The 23213-nt window shown below is 36.8% G+C and overlaps 1 protein-coding gene and 1 pseudogene across 1 annotated transcript; both read right to left on the bottom strand.

Moving 5' to 3' along the window:
* Nucleotides 1-588: 588 nt before the first annotated feature.
* LOC127808787 (uncharacterized) lies at nucleotides 589-15435 on the bottom strand. Its single transcript, XM_052347409.1, is given in 4 exon segments — nucleotides 589-1719; nucleotides 2481-2716; nucleotides 2719-2938; nucleotides 15121-15435. Coding segments are annotated over 4 exon segments (1266 nt in total). The 5' UTR covers nucleotides 15232-15435; the 3' UTR covers nucleotides 589-1020.
* Nucleotides 15436-16275: 840 nt separating this feature from the next.
* On the bottom strand, nucleotides 16276-20808 carry LOC127807337 (uncharacterized; annotated as a pseudogene).
* Between the last annotated feature and the right edge of the window lie 2405 nt (nucleotides 20809-23213).

Here is a 23213-nt window from a genome sequence, read left to right as displayed (position 1 = left end):
AGACTTGTTTTAAAATTTTATTTGTGAATCAGGGGAGAGCAGTGAATAGCAGATTTGGCCTACAAACTCTTAACATAAATTTATGGATAATGTTAAAATTTTGATGGTTAAGATGTAACAAATAAATTTTATTTTTATTTAATATATTTTTATTACATATTATTTTCAATATTTAAATATTCTTATTAATTAGAAATAAATATATTTAATCAACCACCAAATGATTCTTTATTACGAGGTGAATTCTAGTGAAGGCTGCAACCCATTTTGTTAATTTCTGGTGTCAACTGTAGCATTGAGTGAGCCGCCGCCGCGAGTCATCTACGAGGCACCAAGAATGTAAAATATTTCCATATATATTTATTATTATTTCTCAGTACACAGCTCCTTAGCCTTTGCTGGTAACAGCCAACAGGCATGGCCGCCCAAAGCCCTGTGTAATAACCGAAAGAGTTTGGGAGGGAAGCAACCTTAGGACTAGGAGGGGTAAATGAGCGTTTTGCTAGTTCATACTGGCCGAATTTTTTCATCAAATTGTACATCAACACCAGTCCACAGTGAAAACATGAAAGAGGGGATCCGGTCCAGTAAGAGAAACCTTAATAGTTCTTGATGAATAATAAATAACAGATGAGATCATGGTAAATTTTCAGCAGAAATCAGAAATACGTTACATAACCTACCATTTCTAATTGAATCTAGCAAACCTGTACAAGGCTGAACAGTTAAAAAGATTCATCACCTGTACAGTGTTTAAATGCAATAATAAAATGTAGGAGATGCTCCAAGCACGCAGCTGCTTGCTTGGCAGCACCAGAGTCTACTGCTGTGCTATGTTTTATAACCCTAACCTTCCTTGGGATAAATGGGATTCTACATCATTCCAAAAGACAATTACGATATAGTATGTAAAAAAGTTTGCAAAGTTTGCAGGGCCTTACCCGCGGCGACGTGAAATGCTTGTCCAGCAAATACGACACCTCATAATTTAACAGGGGAAATGCAAAAAGTGTGACTTGACTATATGGACCAAGTAGAACGCAGCATCAAGGCAGGAAATTGGGTAGGTCCATCCATAGCATATACTAGGGCTGGCTGCAGCCTGAATCTCTTACCAAAGTTGAAGTTCAGGAAGGTTTCAACCTGAAAATGGTCCCAACTGGTGGGACCTTGGATCAATCCACCCAAACTCAGACCCCATCCAAAATCGTCTTCAGGAGTATCAGACATTGAAACAGCCCATTGTAGATATCTTGGATTAGATTGTTTCATCTCAAACCAACCTCCAATTCTGGTACTTTCATCAAGTTCCGTCTCCAGCATCAAAGCAACAGATCCTGACAAGATATTTCCTGCTGCCTCTGTTCCATTGGCCGGAGCAGACACCTCAGAAGATGTATCAGGAACTTTATGACGTCTCAAGATCCCAACTGGCATGGTTAGGGCTCCAAGATTGATATTTTGAATCGACAATTTAGGCACTTGGTGTACACCTAGAAGTGAGAGTTTCGTACTCCTTGATAGCTGACAGGCAACTTGCCCAAAAGTGCTGAAACATTGCATGAATCCAACAGAGCTACGTTGCATTCCTAAACTAGTGACAAACTGAGCCAAAGAAGCAACAATGTTTGATTTTCTCACCATTAAGCCAAAAGCACTACCGCAGTGCTGATTCAACAAGGGTGGTCCCAACGAAGAATAATTGGTGAGGGCCCTTTTCTGCTAAATACATAAAGCTTGGTGTCAATTTACCAGAGAGGAAACCTGGCTTGTTGTTTTGCAAGAAAACATAAACAAGCTTAGATGGAAACCGTTCTTGTAAGTTAATTTTAACCCCAAAAAAAAAAAGATCAATTTTGTTAACATTAAAAATCAATGGATCCAGTCTGCCAAACAGATAATCAGGGTTGCAAACAGAAAATTTGGGGTTGGGAGCAGGGGGAGGTGCTAGGCCTCCTGCACAACGAACAAGCGATGTTAAACAGTGAAGGAATACACATATCCATCAGAAGGTAGAGATAGTTAAATCAAGTTTAGTTACAGGCAAAGCACTTTTTCAAGTTACTGCAATTGGCCAGTTCTTATGCCCATGAAGTAGTTGTTAGGCTCCTTAGACTGCTTGTTAACATGACAGCATTTACAATAAAAATGAAAGGATAGTTAAGCATCTTAACATGACTGAAAACATTTCTCTTTCTGTGGAAACCTTGCCTATCCTAATTCCAAAATATCAGATATCAGATTTGTCAACCATGTGAAAAGACAGGGTGAATGAAAAACTGGTGGCTGTTTAGGGATGGATAAAATTCTCAATGAGCTATCTTGCCCTCCCCAGTGATATCTTTAACATTTGTTTTTACAAGAAATGGCCTTTTAACACACCCAACCTAATGATTGGATGCTTAGTGACTGATTACTCTGACGCACACACACGCAGAAACAGAGAGAGATTCCAACAATGTAAAAAAACTAGTTTATACCTGATTAGGAGAATTTGTAGCAATTCCAACATCTCGACAATAAGCTCCAACTGGAATTGCAGACACAGAGAACCAGTCACTAATATTAGCAGCATAAGACACTTTTGCTAGTGAAAGTGGACCACCTAAAACATCTTCCTGTCCTTTTCCACTAGCTACAAACTCTGCTGCTAGTGTGTCTTTCTGCAGAATAGTGGTTTCAAATGTGAAAGTTGTATGAATGCCTGTGTTAATTCAGTTCTCTTTATAGCATCATAATTCTGCTGATCAACATTATCCATCATTAATAAAGCCCCCAAAATATCAACCTCTCCCCTTACATGGGTGGTAGATTCTTGGAATGGACTTCCCTTTGCAGACTTGTAGAAGGAAAGCACTCGTTCTACCTTGTCTTGTCTGTCTCTTAGTTTCATGAGATCTGAAAATGCTTCTCGCTGCAGCCGTTTCAAGATTTCAATCTGAAAATCATATCATGGTCCTTATCAGAGCTTGTTGCTACCTATGGATGCAAAAAATTTGTCAATGCCAGAAAAGAACAAAAAAATTCAAAACTGCAATGGGTGTGACAATTGAATACTTAGAACTGCCTAATGATTTCAGAGGAACAAGTCTAAGCTGCATCTTGCTGTTTATGGACTTCATAACATTTGTGAGATTATATGCTTGTCAGCCATCTTGGAGAACAAACAAGGGTAAGCTACCATAATATCTACTATAGTCTGATCCAGTGAGCCAACAATAACAGCAACAAGTCATTGAAGCACTAAAAGTAAGAGGCAGACATTTTCTACCACAAAGAAGAAGAGACAAAATAAGCAACCAAATATTCAAGCTAAGACATTGTAAGTTGCACTTTTAGTGGATTTCATATCTTTCAATCCAAGAAGCCTAAAAATCAGAATCTACCAGAAGTCTCCAAGAAAAGCTTGATTTTGAACCAGGGAGAAAATTGAATATCATAATCTGGACAACAGTTCTATATGACGAAGCTAATTGTTGCCACAACCTAACAAGTTGAAACTCCAATACCCCAAAATACCGCTAAATGGAGAACCACTCTCTTACTCAAATGCTATTGGTCTAGGCTCACTCAACTCAAATGAATAACCATTCCTGGTGACATGAATACAGTTGAGGAATGATACTTTTTATTCTTCACATGTACCCATTCTAACTTATACGGTAAAAAAAAGAAAAAAAAGAAAAGATGCATGATTCTTCTATGGATACAACTTATGAAGGACCACTCTCTTAATGCTATTTGTCTGCTCAACTCAAATAACTAATCGTTCCTGGTGGCATAAATGCTGTTAAAAAATGCTACTATTTCCTCTTCATCCCATTTATACATTCTAAGGTATGAATGTTCCTTTACTTAAAAAAAAAAAAAAAGATAATGAACACCTTCAACTAATTTTTTAAAAACACTGCTGCTGCATAAAGCCTGTGCTAGGTTGCTTGTTTTCTTGTCTCGCAAGATTAAAATGCGCCCAATTTGAGACTATTATTTAATCTTTAGTTTTCATAATAAGCGACCAAACACAAATTGCCAAATCCCAATTTGGTGCTTTCCCACTTAAGTTAGCTAAAAAGAAAAAAAGAGCAAGGGATTTGATCTAAGTGAAGTGTACAAAAAACAAAGATCAAAAGTTACTGGTAAATGGAGGGGCAATCAAGGAGAAATGGAAGGAGTATTTCTTAAAGCTATTCAATGAATATCAAGAGATAAATATTCCAATAGGACATCTTAGTAATTATAAAAAGATAGAATTATATGTTCTATAGACACATTTCAAGATAAAAGCATGGAAATGCAGGGGAGAAAAAGCATTGTGTAGTTAACAAAATTCAATGAGATCCTTAAATCAAAAGGAGGAACATAAAAGTAGTGAAAATTACAGAGGGATCTAACTAATAAGCCACACTATAAAACTTTGGAAGAGGCTAATTAAGCAAGGGTTAAGAAGAGAAACCAAGGTGTTTAAAAATCAATTTAGTTTCATGCCTGCTAAGTCAACAATGAAAGTTATATAATTGCTGAGACACCAAATAAAAAGGTTTATGGATAAACAAAAGGATTTACACATGATGTTTACAGTTTTAGAGAAAACTTATAACAAATTTCTAGAAGAAGTTTTAAGGAGGGTTTTAGAGGAGAAAGAAGTCTGAGTTGCATATATATAAGTTATTCAAAGATATGTACATACTTAAAATATGTGCAGGAAATATTGAGACTTTTCCAATTACAATTGGAAGGAGTCATGTATCACATAACAAAAACATGTGAAGGAAATACTGCAACTTTTCCAATTATAATTGGATTACTTCAAGGATATGTATTAATTCTTACTTTTTTCTCCCTAGTGATTGATGAGCTCACTAAACATATCTAAGCAAAAGTATCTTGGTGTATGCTATTTGTAAATGAGACTACCTTGGTAGGTGAGACAAAATAATGTGTGAATATTGAACTTGAGATACGAAAATTGAATACATAGAATGTAAGTTTAGCTAGAATATAAGTGCAAAATACTAAACTCATAAAATCTTGGATCAATCATCCAAAAAGATAGAAAAATTATTGAGGAGCGTACAGAATTAGGACAAGGTGATCAAATTGGAGAAGCGTGTTTGGCATTTTTTGCAGTAACAAAATCCCACTAAAGCTAAAACAAAAATTTTATCGAACAACTACAAAATTAGTTTTATTTTATGGTATTAGGTAATAAAGCACCAACATGAACAAGAGATGGGCATAACAAAGATGTGAATGTCATGATGAATGTGCATCTATACAAGAAAAATGGGTCCATACTGCATGATTCTCCCTACTTTGCAAGTTTTGTATTTGTATGGAGAAACAATTTAGAATCTAAGGGATATAAATTAAGCAGAAAGAAAACAGAATATATGAAATGTAAATTTAGTAAGAATGCAAGAGTGGAGGATGTTATAATAAAATTGGAAGACCAAATCTTACAAAGAAAAGACCATTTTCGATATTTGGGATCAGTGATTCAAAAAGATGGAGAAATTCACGAGGATGTCACACATAGAATTAAGGCAGGTTGGCTAAAATGGAGAAATGCATCGAGGGTGTTATGTGATGATAAAATCTCATTAAAATTGAAAGGAAAATTCTATAGGACAGCTATAAGACTAGTTTTGTTGTACGACTCAGAATGTTGGGCAGTCAAATACCAACATGAGCAAAAGACGAGTGTAGCGGAGATGAGGATGTTAAGATGGATGTGCGGCCATACAAGAAAAGATAAAATTAGAAATGAAGTTATTCATAATAAGATAGGAGTAGTGCCAATAGAGGAGAAGATGAGAGAGACTAGACTAAGATGGTTTGGTCATGTGAGAAGGAGACCAAGAGACACTCCTGTGAGGAGAGTTGATGAAATGGAACAATTAATCAAAAAAAGAGGTAGAGGCATACCTAAGAAGACTTTGAGGGAGACATTAAAGTTTGATATGAAGTGTATGGATCTCAATGAAGATATGACAAAAAATAGAAATACATGGAAGTCTAGAATTCATGTAGCCGACCCCACATAGTGGGATAAAGGCTGGATATGTTGTTGTTGTTGTTGTATGCAATTTTGACCTTACTTTTTTTGCAAAAAAGGCAGTTTTCATAGCTCAAACCTGCAACCTTTCAGTCACAAAGGAGTGACGTTACTATTTCTACCGAGGAATGATATACATCAAAGGTCGAAGTGACTTTTATACAAAATAAGTTGAGTGAGACACAATTAAAATTATTTGGTTATGTGAAAATGTGACTCATAAGTGTTCCTGTGAGGAGTGTAGATGGAATGAAAAAAGATTTTAATAAACAAGGTAGAAAAGGACCAAGAAAAATTAGGTAGAAAACTGTTGGGTTTGTGTTTTCTAATAAAGCCCAAGGCAGTGATGATTTTTCGGGTGGGTTTAAACTTCATAGGCTTCAGCCCATGATTGAAGTAACAATCAAGTCCAACACCACTTATTGGCAGCCCAAAAAAAGAAGCCAGGCCATAAGCCCATTAACCTTTACTTTGGAGGAGAAATGGGCCTAAGCCCATTTGCTCAAGTAAGGGGAGTCCAACTCACTGCCTCTTTTGCCCTAGCTTTATCATATATAAGTGTTTTGTCTCTCCCTAGACCTCTCAAGTGTGACGGTCGAATCCTTTCCCCCATCCTTGTTGTAGGCGACACCATGTGCATCACCTCCTTGTCGTTGTGTGTGCCGTCACTTTGCTGCTTTGTGTCACATATCTTGGATCTTCTTTGACATTTTGGCTAATTCGATGAAGCCTCTCGCATCGCCTATTTAACTGCTTCAGTAAGTTCTTGGCTTGTATTCTTCAACCCAATATCTTTGTGACTCTTGCCCCTTTGTAGACTCTACTTCGTGTAGAGTATTCGGCTTATTCTGGCAAGAGGGGTCAATTTTGGCGAGAGGGTCAATTCGGTTGAGAGAGGGGCGATTTGGGGTTGGGCTCATTGGTAGCTTGGTGGTCCTATTCTTGGTGTTACCTAAGTGGTGTTGGATACTCATATCTGAGTCTTGATCTATAGTCTTCGTGACTGCCATTCATTGGCTAAAGAGAGTTATTTGATTATTTGTATATTTTTTGATATTCTGGTTAAGATTTAATCCTTGCACTAACCCTTGGTTTTGTAGGTATTTCCGCTCACAAATGGTATCAGAGCCTTGCTAGGCTTCTGGGCTATGCATCGCAATAAAAAAACCCTTGATTTTTTAGTTCGATTTCGTGGTAGGTTCTGAGCGAATCGAATCTGATTTTTATTTTTTTTTTAAATTACTCTGTGCAGGCTTTGAGTTGGGGTGAAAGGACCCCATATCCAAAACAAGTAGACGTTGGGCTTTCTGTTTGTGTGGCGTGTGACTGCTCACTCTACGGTATCAGAATTCGTTTATGATCTTTGTTGGGTAACAGTGTTTGATTTGGATACTTTTTTGTGTGATTTACTTGCAGTTATTTAACTGCTAAGTGCTTTAAATACTGCTTAGTAAATAAGTGATATTTCTATTGTTGCTATTGCTAGAATATATGTCCCTGGTTGAATTCAGTTTATATATTTGCTACCTAGGACATTAGGTGAACTGCATGTTTTCTTAAATCCTATGGTTGGATTTTTTTGTTTGTTGTACATCTTCTTTGTGACCATGACCACACACCATTGAAATGGAGGGTTCTCAATGGGAAGGGTGACTTTTCTATATGGCAACAAAAGATGAAGGGTATTCTTGTTCAACAAAAAGTTTCAAAAGCCATTGATGGCAAGTTTCCTGTAGCTAACATTGCAGAACAAAATACAAAACCTGATGAACTTACATACACTTCAATAATTTTGCATCTCTCTGACTCAGTTTTAAGAAAAGTTGGTAAACTTGATACTACTAAAGATCTCTGGAAAAAGTTAGAGGATTTATATGTTAAGAAATCTACTCCCTGAACAAACCCTAAGCAACCTTGGACTGCAGCTTCTAGGAGAACCGAGTTGGAAGAAACAACCAAACTCATTAAATTGTATTCATGCGAGACTGCCTATTTATACAGATTTACTCTATATTGCTAACCCTATTGTACAAGAGATAGAATCCTAACTAAACATAAATATGTTATAGATATACAACTACTTAAAGATAGGCTAACTAGAGTACATTATCTTTATTATTTGTTGCATATTATCTCTTATAATATCAGCTCCTATAATTTCTCCTATTATCTAGGAGCTCTTCCTTAATCTCTTGGGACTTCAATCTTCCTTATCCTTATTTTCATCTAGCTCCATGTGGTCGTGTCACTTCCATAAGCTATCTTTATCATAAGATAGCGTGTTATCTCATCATCTCGGATTTCCAACACCCCCCTTCAAGTTGGTGAATAGATATCTCTCATTCCCAGCTCGCTAATCAGTATCTCAAACCCTGGTCTTGACATTGCCTTTGTAAGGATATCTGTTTCTTGAGTTTCTGTAGGAATGTAGATTAATTTAATTCCTCCCTCTTCAATTTCCCTCTATATGAAGCTCCTATCGATCCAAACATGTTTCATCTTATCATGTTGTTTGTAAGGATATTTGCTTCTTGAGTTTCTGTAGGAATGTAGATTAATTTAATTCCTCCCTCTTCAATTTCTATAGGATTATTGATGATACTTATAGATGATTTGCTATCACTCTAAAGGTATGTTGGCAATTTTAGGGGCATTCTCATGTCTTCCATTAGTCTCACCAGTCAAATAAGCTCACAAATACCTTGGGCAATTGCCCTAAACTCTGTCCCTGCACTGCTTCGTGCCACCACTGTCTGTTTCTTACTCCTCCATGTTACCAGGTTTCCCCATAGTTTAGTGCAAAAACCTGATGTTGATCGGCTATCAATCACAAACCATGCCCAATCTGCATCAGCAAAGCATTCAGCCCCTCGTTCATTACCCTTCTTGAACAATAACCGTTTTCCTAGTGTCCCCTTTAGGTATCTCAAAATATGATATGCTGCCTCTAAATGTTGGTGAGTGCATAAACTGGCTCACGATGCTCACTACATAGGCAATATCAGGACGAGTGAGAGAGAGATAAATTAGTCTTCCAACTAGCTTTTGATACCTTCCTTTATCAACTGTAGGATCATCATCTTTTACAAGATACTTCCAATTTCTTTCTAAAAATGTGTACCTTGGTTTGCAACCTAGCATACATGTATCCTTAAAGAGATCCAAGGTGTACTTTCTCTGTGAAATCAGGATACCTTCCTTACTTCTAGACACTTCCATTCTCGAGAAATACTTTATAGTTCCAAGCTCTTTAACTTCAAATTCCTCCTTTAATCTCTGTTTGAGTGCTGCAATTTCCTGAGTGTTGTCACCTGTGATAATGATATCATTTACATACACAATGAGAATACACCTCTTTCCATTTGAACACTTAGTAAAGAGAGTATGATTTGCTTCTCCCTACATATACCCAAACTTAGTGAATGTAGTGCTGAATTTCTTGAACTATGCCCTTGGAGATTGCTTTAGCCCATAGAGAGATTTTTGTAACTTACATACCTTGCCAACTTTCCCTTCTTCAAACCTAGGTGAAATCCTCATGTATACCTCTTCTTCTAATTCCCCATTGAGAAAATCATTTTTTATATCAAGTTAAAACAATTCCCAATCAAGATTTACAACAATAGATAGTAATACTCTTATGGAATTTAATTTAGCTACAGGGGCAAATGTTTCTTCGTGGCCTATCCCATAGATTTGAGAGTATGCTTGAGCCACTAACCTTGCCTTATACTTGTCTATGCTTCCATCTGATCTGTATTTGATAGTGAACACCCATTTGCAGTCTACAATCTTCTTATCTTTGGGAATTTCAACCATATCCCATGTGTGATTTTCAACCAGGGCTTTCATTTCTTCTTTAACAACTTCCTTCCACTTTGGGTCTTTCAGGGCCTCATAAATATTTTGAGGTACCGTCACCTCATCAATAGTCGTGGTGAATGCCTTGAATTGTGAGGATAATTTGGAGTATGACATGTAATTTGAGATGGGGTACTTTATGCATGACCTTACCCCTTTCTGGATAGCAATGGGAATGTCTAGATCAATGTGACTTGTGGTATTCCCCTCAATTGTTGGACCTTCCTCTAGTTCTAATGATTGGCTGAGTTGAGGATCATGATTTTTGGGTCTTCTTGAATAAACTTTTATGCCTTTTTCTTCTATGGCTTTTTCTAGGAAGACTTCCCCTCCTAAATCAGTCACCATTGGCTCAACTTGTCGATGGGCAGGTAGACTGGAAGAGTCAATGTTGGCTAATTCAATAGGAATAGATTGTGGGTGATGAGCAACATCAAGGTTAGGATTTTGACACAAAGGAGGGAAGAGATGTGAGATTGTGGGATCCCAATGAGTTTCCTCTCTTTGTACCAAGTCACTGGAATAGTAGAACTCATTCTCAACAAATGTCACATCACAAGAAACAAAGAATTTTTGTGATAGGGGACAATAACATTTGTAGCCCTTTTGGATAGGGGAATAGCCAACGAATATGCATTTAAGGGCTTTTGGGTCATGTTTGTGATGGCGAGGGGTGTTTTGATAGACATACACAGTGCAACCAAAGACTTTGGGTGGAAGAGAGTTTATGATGCGGACATGAGGATAGAAGGATACTAGATGATTCAAGGGGGTTTGGTAGTTTAAGGCCTTGGATGGCAGCCCATTGATCAAATAACAGGCTGTGAGGACTAACTCTCCCCAATACCTATTTGGAGTAGAACTAGTAAGCAGTAGAGATCTAGCCACTTCAAGTAGATGGTGAGTTTTTCTCTCAACTACTGCATTTTGTTGAGTATAGGGGCAAATGCTTTCATGAAAAATCTCATGAGTGGTAAAGTATTGAGTTAAGGGGTGAGAAAAATATTCCCGGCCATTATCAATCCTAACTCCTAAGAATGCAAATGGAGGATTGAAACATGTTTTGAATCAATTTATGGAAACTTTGAAAAATGCTATTGACTTCAGATTTTACTTTCATAAGATACGCCCAGCACACCCTTGTATGGTTGTCGATGAAAGTGACAAATCATCGAGCACCAGTCAAGTTTGAAATTCTTGTTGGGCCCCAAATATCACTATGAATTAGGTAAAATGGTTTAGGAGTATATGAATGAGATTGATAAGTGCTAAGTGTTTGCTTGGCAAGGATGCATTTATCGCATTGAAGAACTAAACTCTCCTTATTGAAAAATAAATCTGGGTACAAACATTTCAGATATGAAAAACTGGGATGGCCAAGCCTTCTATGCCATAACAAGATATCAGAATTAGAAGTAATCGAAAGAGAGAGACTATGAGTGAACTGATCAAGGGAAGCCTTATTTTTTGAAAGCCAATAGAGCCCATCCTTTTCCTCAACACTGCAAATCATCTTCTCCCATGACCGGTCTTGAAAAATACAATGAGAAGGTAGAAAGGTTACAATGCAGTCCATATCTTGAGTAAGCTTGCTAACAGATAATAGGTTGCACTTCAAATTTGGAACATATAAAACTGTTTTCAGTTTTTAACCACCAATACTTATATTTCCTTCCCCCATAACAGAGGTGTTACCATCAGCCAACAACACTGTTAACTCCTTGTCCCTTGGCTGCCAATGAGACTGAAATTGCTGAAAAATTTTGACTGATCCTGTCATATGGTTAGAGGCACCCGTATCTATAATCCAACACTTTCTACTAGGTTTTCTAGAGGTTAGGGAGTATATTAGATTACCTCTTTGGACTGAGGATGTTGTAGCAATAGTGGTTGTATTGTCAATTTCTTTCCCAAGGTGAGTATCCTGCAACAATCTTTGCAGGAACAACACTTGTTCAATAGATAGGTTCAACTGCATACCTTTCTTGAGTGGAGGTGTTGCTGCAACTGAAGTTGTGTAGGCTGGCCTCTCTTTTTCTCTCTTACCCCTTGGCTTCCAATTTGCTAGTTTCCCATGAAGCTTCCAGTAGGTATCTTTGGTGTGAAAGGGCTTGTTACAATGCTCACACCATGGTTTATCCCTTGAAAATTCTTCTATTTTTATTGCTGCTGGGCCCCTAGAAAAATCTTCCCTTTTTGTTGCTACGAGGGCAGAGCTTGTATGAGAATTAGTGGCTGTGAGCATTACCCTTTTTTTGCTTTCTTCTCTTCTTACTTTCACAAAGACCTCTCGGAGTGAAGGAAGGGGCTTGGTGCCACATCAAGGTCTAAATTGAGGCCTTGAAGAAAGTTGAAAACCCTTTCTTTTTCCAACATTTTGTCGTATTTCAAGCTGTCTACTTTGCACTCCCAGTTTGGATCATAAAATAGATCCATCTCCTGTCATAGTTCAAGCAATGTACTATAGTATTCGGTCGCACTAGAATTACCTTGTTTAGTGTTTCGAATAGCCGATCTAATCTCAAAACACGAGCTGTGTTTTTCAAGATCCAAATACATTTCTTGGACTGCATCTCACACTTCCTTAACAGTCTTGTAGAAGAGGTAAGTTCGGCCAATCTTTTGCTCCATTGAATTGATTAGCCACGCCATGATGATTGAGTCCTTAGCCTCCCATCTTTGATAATCGACAACATCTTTGGATGGTGCAGTAACTTCCCCCGACAGATATCCATACTTACCTTTGCCCTTGATTATCAAAGCAACCGATTGGAACCACTCCCGGAAGTTCCTACCATTTAGCCAGTGCTGTGTAATCCGCAAGGTGTGGCTCTCGGTGGATAAGGAAGTGCTGGGAAGAATTGTTGTTCGTGGGTTGGAAGACTAGGCAGTTGTGTGGACTGCACTTTCCTTGTTCGAGTCATTCCTGATTTCGGAAGTTTTAGGCTTGGATCAACCTAGCTCTGATACAATGAACAAACCCTAAGCAACCCTGAACTGCAGCTTCTAGGAGAATCAAGTTGGAAGAAACAACCAAACTCATTAAATTGTATTCATGCAAGACTGTCTATTTATACAAATTTACTCTATGTTGCTCACCCTATTGCACAAGAGATAGAATCCTAACTAAACATAAATATGTTACAGATATACAACTACTTAAAGATAGGCTAACTAGAGTGCATTATCTTTATTATTTGTTGCATATTATCTCTTATAATATCAGCTCTTATAATTTCTCCTATTATTTAGGAGCTCTTCCTTAATCTCTTAGGACTTTAATCTTCCTTATCCTTATCTTCATCTAGCTCCATGTGGCCATGTCTCTTCCATAAATCTTTATCATAAGATAGCTTGTTATCTCATCATCTCAGATTTCCAACACTCCCAATAAGATTTTTTTACTCAAAAAAAATTTCAGTTTTAAAATTGACTCCTCCAAGGATCTAGATGACAATCTAGATGTCTTTAACAAACTTGTTCAAGATATCACAAACTGTGGTGAAATAGTGAATGAGGAATATAAGGCAATTATTTTATTAAATGCTATTCTCAATACTTATAAATATGTTAAAAATGTTATTAAGAATGGGAGGGATACTTTGACACCTGAGATTGTCATAGATTCTCTTAGAAGTAAGGAAATGGAGTTGAGGAGTGAGAGAAAGCATGGTGAGGTTCACATGTTGAGGGGTAAATCTCAATCAAGGGGTCAAGAGGGAGGTGGCAAAAAGAAAAGGAGAAGTAGATCTAAATCTAAGGCCCGAGGGAAGGGTAGGAAGTGCTATGATTGTGGGAAAACTAGGCACTTTATTAAAGATTGTTATGTTGAGAAAAATAAACAAAAGGAGAAAGGGAGAGAACAGGCAAATGGGGTAACATCTTATGATCCAAGTGAGGTGTATATGCTCCTAGATTCTGACTCTACTGAATTGAATGTTGCTTTTAAATCTCATGTGCATGAATGGATTCTTGATTTTGGTGCATCATTTCATATCACATCTCAAAAACATTGGTTTGAAAACTTGCATTAATCTGAGGGCGGTCATGTTATTGTGTGCAGCAACATTGCATATAAGATCATTGGGATAGGGGATATCACTATTAAACTTGATACATGATATGTTCTAAAGTTAAAAGATGTAAGATATATTCCCGAAATGGCTAGAAATCTCATTTCAGTAGGTGAGTTAGAAAAGAATGACTTTACTAGTAAAATTGAAAATAGCATGCTCAAAATGATTAAAGGAGCTTTGGTGGTATGTAAAGGGGTTAGGAGAAATGGAATTTATGTGTCTATTGTTGAGGTAGTGGGAGGCTCAGACTCCCACGTTGCTTCCATTAACACTGATCCCACACACAAATGGCACGATAGATTACCTCATGTCAGTGTTAAAGGGCTTAAGATTCTTAATGATAAGGGGGTATTTGGTAAAAATTGTGTGTTTGAGATTTTGTGTTTGACACTTCATTCTGTGACCATTAAGAATCTTACCAATCTTTACATTGAGATAGGAGTCGCCCCATGGAGATAGGAGTTTCCCTCTTTTCCATTGGAGATAATCTTCCCGATATTGTGGAAAGATTTATTGCTAAGTTTGTTTTCACGAGTGGGGGAGAAGTTATCCTTCGAGCATTTTGGGATAATGATGTCCTTAATTTAGAAACCACGATCTTGGAAGGAACGGATATGCCCATCATTTTCAAAAATCTTAGGACAACAATCGCCTTTAGAGGCTTCAAGGGAACCATGGAGGCCAAAGATATCAGGATACGCTCACTGGACTTAGATTTGGACTTCTGGGTATTCTCTTAGATGACCCGAACACATGGGAAATTCTCAATTATCAATTATCCCTTGGCGAACACGTGTTCTTCATCCGTTGGCTAATTCGTGATAACATCAAGGTAATTATGATTTTCGAAATTTTTTCCTCATCAATTATGTTGTCACGTAATCGTGATTGTATAACTGATCCTTGAAGTGACATAATTTTCTTGTGTAAGGGAGAGCAAATAACTAATCTTCACATTGGGAACCAGGACCAATAGACATGACGTATGGACCATGCCTTACAAATTCACCCAAGGCCATCATATCTACACGATCTTCTCCGAATGAGGGCATGAAAGAAAACCTTTCACTTAATCAACTTACTTCATACATAGATCGAATTCGGGAAAAGATAAGGGATTTTGAGTACCGGATTGCGGCGAGTGGACCTTTCGCGCCAGTGAAAGACGCCGTCGGCGAAATCTTGGGTCGATTTGGCGAAGCATTTCAGTTTATCCACAACTGAAGCTACCGGCTCCATTCCAAAAACCCTCCCCACGGTAGCGTTCAGTTGACAAATCGCAAACTAAAAGCAAAAGCGCGGGCAGGTTTCCAACAATTTTGGATTTGGATTTGGATTTCGAAAACAAAGAGCGGCTACGCCACATAGAGAGAGAGAGAGAGAGAGAGTCAAGAGTACCGCTGGGTGGTCACGAAACAGGGGGCCGTTTGGATGTTCCCAGGGATGCTGAGGTTCGCCCTTTTGCTTACTACCCCTAAAATGGTTTTTTTTTCTTTTTAATTTTTTTGAAATAATTAAAACTTCAGTCTAATTTCTTAAACTTTTATTATTTTAGTTCAAAAAATAAAAATAACGACAACTAAAATGGAAATGCCTTGAATATTAAGCCCATTTTTTTAGATAATGAAAAATGAGCCTTGAAATTGTTGGGTTTGATTTAACTTATAGTAAATTATTTAGAAAAATGCTTTTAGTTAAAAAAAAATACTATTACTGTACATGATAATAAAACACATTTTTACTAAGAAAAATAGTTTTGATGAGTATTTACCATCTACTCAAAACTGAAAAATGAAAACCATGTTCATGTGATATAATTTTTTTTAATTTTTAATTATGTTTACACATATATATTTGGCTACATTATTCTTTAAGTTAATTTCAAATAAATTAATCCCCTTTAGGGTACAAGTACTCAATTTTGTAGTAATAATATTTTCCTTCAAAGCAAAAATATTGAGAAGAAATAACATACTTGACTGCCAACTAAAATGGTAAGTAGTAGTAGTTGGTTTCCAAGCATCACCTTATATTTGTGATATTAAAAAAATTATAAATATCTAATATTTAAATCGAGCAACTAAATATTCATTAAAAGAAAGTTTAATGGTAGGTTGAAGAAATAAAAAATTAACTCAAGAAAATAAATTATGTTGTCAAATGACCATCAATGTAATAAACTGATACTAAGTAGATAATAAGTAACAGTGCTACTGAATTTAAAATCTCGTGAGTTTAAATTACTTCTCCCATTATATTTTTGAGTGGTATAATCTTATCGAAATAAAAAAAGGGTTGTCAGATGAAGCTGTTGATCTGCATCTTGAGGACGTGATGAACAACAATCCTGTATGCTTTTTCTGTAAGATGAAAACTGTCCCAGAACACATACTGAGAGACATCGCCACAGGTGCATGAACACAGAAATGCCACCTCTATTACTCCACTCCCACAGCAACCCTTGTCTGCGACTTCAAAGCCTGCCATAGGAAGAAAACAACCTTCAAAACACGCCTCTAATCTATCTAGACTTTGCCAAGAGGTTCTAAGAGCAAGCAATAGATTCTCTAGTTTACCATATGTTTTGGGATTCTGAATGAGATCAAGAGGAAGATCAAATGCATCAATGTAGACCAGTCTTGCCTGTGGAAGGCTGGGGTTGAGGGAGCCAAGCTTCACTGCAAGCTTGGTGTTGAACAATCTTGCTGCTTCATTGTAGTTTTCTGCACAGTTTCTTTGTGGCCCTCCTGCCAGAGTTCTCTGAGATGGCAGACACCCTACTGGGGGCACTCCAAAAATGCCAATTCTTCGCGCTCCCATTCGATACAAGTCCTTCAAAGTTATGAGAAGAGATCAGCAGAGGATTCGAGATCGAAAATAGTGAAGGCTAGCTAGAAAACTGTTGATTACCTGCACAAAGTTGGAAGCTGAGGCGACCATGAGATCGGTGTAAGCAGGAACATCATAGTGCGAGCTCCGGAGGGGGTTGTTGAAGTAGGTGTTTGTAATGTCATTGCTGCCTGCTACCAAGACAAATAGGCTGTTGGCCAAAATGGTTCTTGTTCTCTCTTCTCCAACAACTCTTTTCAGCTTTGCTATGTACTCTTTGAACAATTCTAACTGATCTGAGAGTGATATCACTGACTGATGGTTTGCCCAATTTGCAAAGAAAAAAAAGAAATTTAAGGCAAGCAAGTGAAGGGAATATATTTGGATCAAAGAAGAAGTTATTAAGAGCATTCAAGAACAAAAATGTGCACCGCAAGCTCAGATGTTAGAGGATCAAATCCTGCACCCCCTGAGGCGAAGTTCACCCCGGTTATGAGATCTTTTGTCCGGAGATTTGGGTCAAGATATGCCGGCAAGAGCTCTTTAATCCCCAGTTCCTCAACTGAAATTAATGAAAAAAAGGAGCAAAATTTTTGCTTGTATGGAGTGAAGGAATGGGGGAGAGGTGTCTGAGTTTCTTGGCCACTTACCAAACAAGTCTGAGGGAACCTTTCCATTACAAAACCTTCCTGTCGGTTTCCCACCCACAAAATCCTTCCCATATGGAGGGAAATTGACCTTAAATACTGTTTTAAGATTGTTGTTGTTGCCCGTATCAACTACCGAATCTCCAAACATGATCACTGCAGGAATTGTCACGTTATGGGGCAGCCTTATCACTGCTTGGGCAATGCAAAAATGGAGGAGGATAAGGGAAAAGAGCGGTAGAGCAGCTGAGGAGGAGGAAGAACTTTTCAAGAAGGGAAAAGACTGCATTTCTCGGAAACTTGTGCAGGGCTTCAGTCTCAAAGTGGAACAAGAAAAGTGGGGATTTATGAAAGAAGTGTTGGCTTCATTTGATCCTTTTCTTGAGTTATTATTGACTGGGTACACAAGTACCTAACTTATCATCATGTAGCTTTCAAGCTTCATTCCTAAAGAAGAAACATAAACAATAAAAAAAATGGCCACCTTATTGAAGTATTGCATTTAATTCCCAGGGGAAGTTTGGTATATCCTGCTCCTAGCTCACGGGGCATGTGCAGCAAGCAGAGCTGCCCCCCCATTCTTGCTAGCATGTGGATTCTTATCATCTAGCCATGCTGAAATAAACTACTTGGATTATTAATTCTAGCTATTAATGCAAGGATTTGTATGGTTGGGGGGTGAATAGTTATTTTGCCATTTATAGAAATTGATGCGTAGCAGCTAGAAGAGAACATCCAAAAATAGTTGAAAAAGAGAAAAAACAAGAAACACGCGTAATTTTCAACTCAAATGTCCAATTTTTGCAAGCGAAAACATTTTAGAAGCATCTTTCAATTCTGCACAATTTTGTCAGTGACAATGATGGTAGCCCTCAACCAAACATTGTCAAACTTTTGGTGACAAATTACGTCGTTTAAAAGTCTGTTTTAGCATTTTTCTTTTTTGAGTTAATTTAAGAGTATTTTCATCATTTTAGCAGTTTTTTAGTTTTAATTAGATTTGTCTAGCAATTTAGGGCTTGGCTTAAAGAGATGTTGACGGACTGAAAACACACACTTTTTTGATATTCAATAATATTTTTAAATTTTTCCCATTAATTGGTGGATTCCAATATATTTCTCTCTTCCGTTCGAGCAAAATTCGATCAACACCCATTCATAAGTTACGAACAAGACACTATTATTCTTATTTACGTTTTCATTCTACATCAGAAATTGATCATGGTATTCGCATTTCAGATTTGTTAAAATTATATAAAAAAATATAAATAATAACTCAAATAGAACGACCTGTCATGACAGCATCTTAATTGTTTAGTTGGCCTTGAATCCATCTACTACTAGTCATTAATTGTTGACCCCATTTGACTTCAAGGAGCAAAAACCAAAAAACCCGAATTCTTCTCTATATTTTTATGTTAATGTGTATCAAAATGTCTTCCACAATGGTAAGCACAAACCACTTTAAATGTTATTTTGTATAAAGATCAACGCAAATCAACTATGCAAATCAAACCATACTGATACAGAACACTGAACGAGGCACATGAACATACTTTAGTACATGGTGAATGATGACACATATATAATTAATCTGCCATTTCAATTGAGGAAAACTCAGGCTGAGAAAGTACTGAATCGGAGGGAGAAGAAGTGATCAGAGGAAGCTGTTGACAGAACACTGCACAGGGACATACTTTAGTACATGGTGAATGATGACACAAATATAATTAATCTGCCATTTCAGTTGAGAAAAACTCATGCCGAGAGAGTACTGACTCGGGGAGAGAAGAAGTGATCAGAGGAAGCTGTTGAAATATCTCCGGAGAATCCGGTCGACAAGAATCTTGTAACCTCTCTCTGTCGGATGGTAACTGTCCCAGAAAAGGTAGGCAGAGCGGTTTGAACAAGTCTCACTCAAATGGTTACATAGCAAGACCACTTCCACAGTCCCTGTGCCACAACACCCTCTATCTGCAACTGCAAAGCCTGGAAGAAGACATTGAAAAAGTGAAGCAATTAATACGAGAATGGGATTTTCTTGGATCAGGGAAAATAAGGGTAGTTGTTGATCGGATACCATATTTGTCATGGTTCTGGATGAGATCAAGCAGAGGGGTGTAGGCATCCACATAGAGCACCCTGGCCTTGGCGTCGTGGAGGCTGCTGTTGAGGGAACTAAGGGCTGATGAGAGCTTGGAATTGTATAACTGTGCTGCCTGGTTGTAATTCTCGGCACACTGCCTCAGTTCTCCACCGGCAAGCGTTCTCTGCGATGGCAAGCATCCTATGGGAGGGTGGCCAAACACAGCAATCCTCTTTGCCCCCATTTTGTAGAGTTCCTTGTATGACAACAGAAGATTAAGGATCCGTTTAGTTTTGCTGTCAGTTTCAATGTGTTAGAAAATTGAAGAGAAAAATGCATACCATGACGAATTGAGAAGCAGATTGGACAAGAAAATCGGTATAGGAGTTGATATCATACTGAAATCTTCTTGTGCCTATTGAAAAATAGGTATTGGCAAGGTCATCAGTGCCTGTTACCACCAAGTACATGCTGTTGGTTAAGATCCTGCATGATTCTTCTTCTCCAACCAACAGTTTCAGCTTTTGGATGTATTCCTCGAACATTTTCAGTTGATCCGACATCGTATAAACATTCTAGTATTTGGCCAGTCCAAGTCCAATCAAATTAATCAACCAATTTCAATAAAATTAATGATGAAACATGCACAAAAGAACCAAAAGATGAGGTCTATTAATTACCATTAGTTGAGGTGTTTGAGGATCAAAGCCAGTGGCTCCTGAAGCGAAGCTTACACCTGTCGGGAGATCTACAGGCAGCAAATGTGGATCCAGATATGCCGGTAGAAACTCTTTAATTCCTAATTCTTCAGCTGCCAAAAAACAAAAAACAAAAAATTGATTAATTTAATTTGAACTTTTGAAATTGAACCATATATGTCGCCATTAATTAAGCAATAAAAAAAAGTGATATGTACCTATTAAATCAGCAGGGGTCTTTCCATTGCAAAACCTGCCAGTTGGTATTCCGGCCAAGAAGTCCTTCCCATAGGGAGGAAAATTGCACTTAATCACTGTGGTTGTTAAGCCATTGTTGTTGCCTTGATCAACTATTGAATCTCCAAACACAATCACTGCCGGAATCGTTACGTTCTTCGGCAGCCTGACAGCAGCTTTACTGACACTAATGAGTAGCAAACCACACAGAAATAACAGGACTCGTCTCAAAGGCGCATCAGGAGAAGGGAGCAAAGAGTGAGAAGAGAGCTTCGTCATTACTTATGGATTAATGTGTAGTTGTTGTGAAGGAACTGATGAGAAGTTAATAATGATGATTAGTTTGCCATATTCTTGCATTTATATAGTATGTGAACTTAATTTGTTATTTAATTAACAGAACAGCCACGGAAGGTGCGGTACAGCACCATAGCTATTATCCATTAATATTAATTATGCCCGGCTACGGCCTATGCCTTGCGCACCAAAAAAATAAAAGAGGGCGCCAACCTCACTAATTATTTAAATTTTATTTTTTTTCTTATTTTTTATATATAAAATCACTAATTTTATTTTATTATAATTTTTGTTTGAATTTGTGTTATGTTTATTTTATTGTTCCATTTGGACGAGAAAATAATAAATAATAAGAAAATAAATTTGTGGATTATTTCTTAATATTAAGCAATGAATAGTGACGTGTCATTTAGACGAGGAGATCCATCAACTTTCCAAATTTACGAATTATTTTCTAATCTTAAACAATAAATAATGATAGTCATTTAGACAAAGAGACCTCCAAGTCTATAAATTATTTTTCAATATTAGACAATGAATAGTAAAGTGTAAATGAGTAATGAAAAAAAAAGATAAGAAGTGGCGTTATTTTAGAAGAATAATTTGATAAAACGATTCTTTGAATGACAGAAATTATACGTCTCGTGAATCCGCACTGATCTAGGCATTAAAGAAAAAAAGAAAAACTAAATTGGTGACTTTTTAGTTTACAAAACCTAGTTGCAAACTCTTCATATTTTTTGTTTATTTAACTTTTACGTTTTAAACATTTTTCTCATATCTATATTGTCAATTAAAATAGATTTACTTTCTAAAGTTGAATAAAAAAATGTAATTAGTAATTTTACACCTCAAAAAGTAAATAAAATAATTTTTAATATTTATTTATATAATTAAAAAAATATTAAAATAACTCTTACTTCTGATCGCAAATATTTTTAAGACAACTTGATTATGGGCGTGGTCATCATATATCAGTTAGAAGAAAACCTCATTGTCTTGATTCTTGAACATGTCAAGGATCGGTAAATAAAGTATTCAAGATTCCATGCAAGAATTTGTACGTGATGGGGATGAAGTTTCAAAGACACAATACAAATCATATTCTTAATTACTGAATTGGGAACTATATATATATATATATATCAAAAATACAACTCTCTCTGCACATTAATATATTTAATTTTATATAGATATATTCAATAACAAAAATAAAAATATCTATAAAAATGCTTCATAGTTGTATATGATTGGCATTGTCAACTTATATATGTGAATGAATTTTTACGTTTTGTAGCACTTGTGGAATGTCCTTACTCATTTTAGCAAGTCATATATATAGAAGATATCCCTTCCTTAATTTATCTCATCAACTTAACAGCTGTTTATTACTAGACTAGATATTAAACAAATGGAGAGAGATGGTATTAAATGGAATTTTAAGTTACTGAGGTGGCCAATGGTGTGATGCCATGTGGATTAGGAGGCCATATTTTCATGTCATACAGTACTAATTAATTAGTTTAAGATTAATCACAGGTAAGGCCAAAACTGAGTGGTGTCATGAGTCATGATGAGTTGGGGGTGGTGATGCGACATATATATTAGTACTGATTTTATGCTGTTGGCTAGGCCAATGGTGTCGTGAATTGTGGAAAAAAAGATTTTCCCTTCACCAAAACACTTCCCTAAATTTGCGTTACCTCATTGTATGTGTAAAGAGAACAGTACTTCCCTAAACTTGCATTACCTCATTATTATATGCGTAAAGATATAGACTATCTAAGTATCATAAATAGTAACAACTATATATATATATATATAGACAGTTGGCCTAAAGAATTAATCAAGAAGATTGATTTGAAAATTGGGCTCTTTTATGTACCAAAGATTAAGATTTTTCATTAAACACCTTTGTTGAAGGGTACGTGTATATATAGTTTAGTTAATTGGTCCCTAAGGCACTTGCCAAAACAATTTGGATATACACAGTAGAATAAAACAGCGATGATTAGAAGTTGGGAAAGAGAAATTTGGGAATTGAGAATAAAACTTAGATGATCCGATCTGCACTTCATATATACGCCAACTGATGATTACTATTAATTATTTGTGCGAAAGATTGAGTGCTGGTGCTTCGCGCAGGTTGGTGGGCTACCTTCTTCATACGACAACTGATGATTGAGTGCCCTTTATTAATGGCTGATTATCAAGTTTATATCAGGGAGCTTGCTTATGAAGTGCATTGCAAATTCATCCTTACCTGTCTTTGTTGATTCAAAACAATATTGTTTGGTAAACAACCAGCATCTCTCTGTCTTTCTCTCTCTCTCTCTCTCTCTAATAATATATAAACGTATATATATAGAGATGGAAAAAATAGAGACTCTTCTCCCAGTGTATGTGAATGGGGATATGTAGAGATGT

This window comes from Diospyros lotus, chromosome 8 (assembly GCF_014633365.1).
Source record: "Diospyros lotus cultivar Yz01 chromosome 8, ASM1463336v1, whole genome shotgun sequence".
Classification (NCBI taxonomy): Eukaryota; Viridiplantae; Streptophyta; class Magnoliopsida; order Ericales; family Ebenaceae; genus Diospyros; species Diospyros lotus.
Note: the sequence above shows the minus strand (reverse complement) of the source record. Positions and strands in the feature narration are given on the sequence as shown.